Raw genomic sequence first — 4,187 nt, forward strand, 5'->3', positions numbered from 1 at the left:
CGGCTCTCTATAAGGTAGCAAACCATGTTCATAATAATGTTGAAAGGACATGTTGCACCACTTAAAGGTGAAGGGGTGCAAATACTCAAAACGTGTAAAAAATAAACATGGTCTTTCATAAAAATGGTTTTTAGTGGTGAGCATTAACAAATAAGTGTGGATATAATGCCCGTCAAAAACGTGAAGAAGAATGCATTCTATCTATACACAAATAAAATAAAAGTACCAAATAACTATGGCTTAGGCAAGTGTCATAGTTTAATGCATTCCATTTATATAGAAAGAAAAAAGTATCAAACATTTATAGCTTACGCAAATAGCATATTTTTAAGAGATTGAAACTTATTAAAATTCTTTAACCATTATAGACACGCAATATACACTTGGATGCAGCTCTTTATAAGCTAGCAAACCATGTTCATAATATTGTTGAAACGGCAAGTAGCACCACTTAAAGGTGAAGGCGTGCAATTACTCAAATACTTGTAAAAATAAACATGGTCTTTCATAAAATGTTTTTAGTGGTGAGCATTAACAAATAAGTGTCGGATTATAATGCATATAAAAACTTGAAGAAGAATGCATTCTATCTATAAAATAAAAGTGCCAAATAATTATGGCTTGGCCAAGTGTCATAGTTAATGCTTTCTATTTATATACAAAGAAAAAAGCATTAAACATTATAGGTTATGCCAAACACCATATTTTAATAGATTGAACCTAATTAAAATTCTCAAAACCATTATAGACACGCAATCCACACTCGGATGCAGCTCTATATAAATTAGCAAACCATCCTGAGCTAAGTCATCCGAGAGGCAGTGAAAGCATTCAGCATTCAACAACAAACACACACTGTTCTAATGGCTGCTCATCTTGCCTCCCTTTCCACTCTTTTGTTACTTCCCCCAAGCTTGCTTCTAATAGCAAGGCTGGGTTCAAGCCATGGAGCACCACCTGGTGAGATGTGAGCCAAGGGCTGAGGGCTGCGTAGGTCTGCTGCTCAAAGGAGGCCTTCCAGATACCAGCCAAGTACATGGAACTATGACTTCATCCAGTCCATTACCAGCGCAACATCAGTAATTTCCATACCTCTGATCTGACTTTATTTTGTTTATTTGGGTGTGATGATGTGATCATAATTGAAAGACATGAAAATCAAAGCAGATCGAAACACAAAGGGACCAGAGTCGAAGAATTGAGAAGAGAAGTCCGACAACTTATAACATCTACAACTGAGCAAGTGGCTCAGTTGGAGCTCATCAATTCACTTGAACGTTTAGGTGTAGCGTATCACTTTGAGAGTGAGATCAGCGATCGCTAGATGCCATATCCACGAGCACTAGAGGATTTGAGGACCTCTACTCCTCTTCACTTCGGTTCAGAATTCTGAGGCAACATGGCTATAATGTTTCTGCAGGTATACATATATATATACACATGTGTTAATTCCAAAAAAACTGACTCATAATTAGTTCTTAATCTAGACTGTCTATTACGAATGTGTTAATTGACACTAACCATTAAAGTTTCTTTTTGCATTTCGTAGAGTGCTTTAGTAGATTTAGGGAACAGTCAGGCCGGTTCTCTGAGAATCTTCGTGAGGACGTGAGAGGGTTCTGAGCCTCTACGAAGCATCACAACTAGCCTGTGAAGGAGAACTGTGTTGGAAGAAGCTACGGCCTTCTCTTCAGAGCATCTTAGAGCAAGGATAAGCCGCATGGACCAGAGGATGTCTCGACAGGTACAGCGTGCTCTGCAGGTTCCGCTCCACAGAAGGGTTCGCAGGGTCGAGGCCCGAGAGTATATTGAGACATTCGAGAGGACGGACCGCAGAAGCCAAGTGCTGCATGAGTTTGCTAGGCTGGACTTCAACATGGTGCAGACAATCCACCAAAGAGAGCTCAGGGAGTTATCCGGGTACAATTCATTCTTGCACTTTTGCCTAAATAACTTGGTTAATAGTTGATAATAATGCAGCAACTAATGTCATTCTATGTATATATGTATATCAGTAATGAATATCTTGTATGTTACATTGTTGCTGGCCTGCATCATTGGGTCCACGAATAATCAACCATGAGTCCTTTGTTTTGGGTGTTTGCAGGTGGTGGAGGGACTTGGGCTTGGGCGAGCACATTAGCTTCGCCAGAGATAGGCTGGTGGAGAGCTACTTCATGGCGGTGGGGAAGATGCATGAGCCACAGTTCTCACAGTACAGGATGCAACTCGCCAGGGTCTCGTACTTGATGGCCACCGTTGAGGACATCTTCAGCGAGCATCAGTCTGTTGAGGAGCTCGAACGCTTTGTGCAAGTTGTTGAGAGGTAAAGGATGATCATGGTTGATGAATTAGAGAGAGCAACTCTGTCTCTAGTTTCTGCTTCACATTGTTAGGAGCCAATGAGGATGCTCTATATTGTATATACGCAGGTGGGATCTTCAAGCGGCAGAGCAGCTGCCTCAGTCACTGAGGGTCTTCTATGCGGCTGTCTACAACACAACCAACCAGATCAGCTACACTGTTCTTAGGAGGCATGGCCGTGATATCACTTCACACATGAGGAGAGCGGTACGACACTTTCTCTATGAAATATTTCTTCTACTCTTCACATCATCACATTAGTATATTAGCTTCACTTTCTAATTGACTTGCTCTCTTCTACTCTTGGGCAGTGGGTGAGTGTGTGCAGAGCTTACTTGGTTGAAGCAAGGTGGCACCGTGCCCGACAGACACCAAGGCTAGAGGAATATTTGAGCAACATCCGGGCAGCCATGACCGGCCCTATTCTCCTCCCTGCCTACTTCTTCCTCTCCCAAAACATTGAGGAACAAGCAATCCAGCAGCTGCAGAATGAGTCCAACATCATCAACTTCTCATCGATGATAGTTCGTCTCTCGGCTGACCTCCAGAGATCCAGGGTTAGTTTAGTGTATTTTCTGCTGGTTAACTAGTATTAGCTTCTGAGTTGACAATGTTCTTGTTCTGTTTTTTTTTTTGATTGGCTGATGATCTTCTCTTTATATGTTGAACACTTGATCGAAGGTTGGATTCGGGAGAGGGAACCTGCCTAGATCGGTCCAGATTTATATGAACGAGGCAAGGGTAGCGGAGGAGCAAGCACGGCAGCACATAAGGAACTTGCTAAGGGATGCATGGAGGAGGCTGAACAGGGAGCTGCTCTCTGCTCAGCAGCAGCAGCAACAGACCGCCTTCTCTCGTTCCTTCATGAACGTGGCTCTCAACATTGCGAGGGTCTCCCAGTGCATGTACGACTATGAAGATGGCGTCGGTGTCTTGGAGCATGAGTCCATGGACCGTATCTACTCTCTCATTGCCGAGCCCATCCAGACTGCCTAAGCAACTGTTTCCCAATCTATCAACCATGTTGGTGCCCATTAACCGAATCCTACTTATGATGCTATGTATCATCATGTAATAAAATGGGTACATTAATAAATTAAATTCAGTACTCTCTCTCTCTTTATCTTTATCTCTCCTCTCTCTCGCGTCACATGTATGCACACAGTCATAATTTCCTTATATCTATACACCTCATAAAGCACTTCTTGTGGTCGTCTCTAAAGATTTGGAACCATCCTCCTTGCTCAAGCCGTTAAGCATCAATGTTGGTGTGCGCCATGGCTGCTTAATTTAAAGCACAATAAGAGAATGAAACATGAGATTTGGTGCATACTCTAAAAAACGTAAAACCATGGGGAATAAGCGGGATGCATTCTAAGGCTTTCTTACCTTGCATCCTTGAGGGCTGCCGGCAATAGTTCCAGCTTCCTCTGTTGGTTGATGAGATCGTCTTTGGCATTCAAGATGAGGCCGACCTTTTCTTTCAATAAACTGGTGACGGCTTCCAAAATAACAGAAAGAGCGCTTCTGCAAGTAGGTCCATTACTAAAGCCAACCTCCTCTGTTTCTTGGTGGACGGGAAGAGCAGAGGAAAAGAATCAGAAGTGAAGAAATTAGGCAAATTAAGGAAGAGATCAAACTTATAAAGGTGAGCAAGTGGACTCTCGCTTTCTTTTAACTCAGAAAATTAAATTTCTCAAGTTGCTGAGTTTATGAGAGAATATATCTTTAAGGGTCCATTTGTTGCTTCCAATCAGAAGCTTTACCGATTTGGACTATGGTGAGCCATAGGCTTCTATGCACACCGGCAAAGTTTCATATAT

At 42.3% G+C, this 4,187-nt stretch overlaps 1 protein-coding gene across 1 annotated transcript; it reads left to right on the forward strand.

Moving 5' to 3' along the window:
* Window positions 1-2,134: 2,134 nt before the first annotated feature.
* Window positions 2,135-3,386, forward strand: LOC116268406 ((-)-alpha-terpineol synthase). The gene is made up of 4 exons (XM_031650061.2): window positions 2,135-2,326; window positions 2,433-2,571; window positions 2,676-2,921; window positions 3,046-3,386. Exons 1-4 carry the CDS (start codon window positions 2,178-2,180, stop codon window positions 3,358-3,360), a joined length of 849 nt encoding a protein of 282 aa, XP_031505921.2. The 5' UTR covers window positions 2,135-2,177; the 3' UTR covers window positions 3,361-3,386.
* Window positions 3,387-4,187: the final 801 nt, after the last annotated feature.

The sequence above is a fragment of the Nymphaea colorata genome, unplaced genomic scaffold (genome assembly GCF_008831285.2).
Source record: "Nymphaea colorata isolate Beijing-Zhang1983 unplaced genomic scaffold, ASM883128v2 scaffold0261, whole genome shotgun sequence".
Lineage (NCBI taxonomy): Eukaryota > Viridiplantae > Streptophyta > Magnoliopsida > Nymphaeales > Nymphaeaceae > Nymphaea > Nymphaea colorata.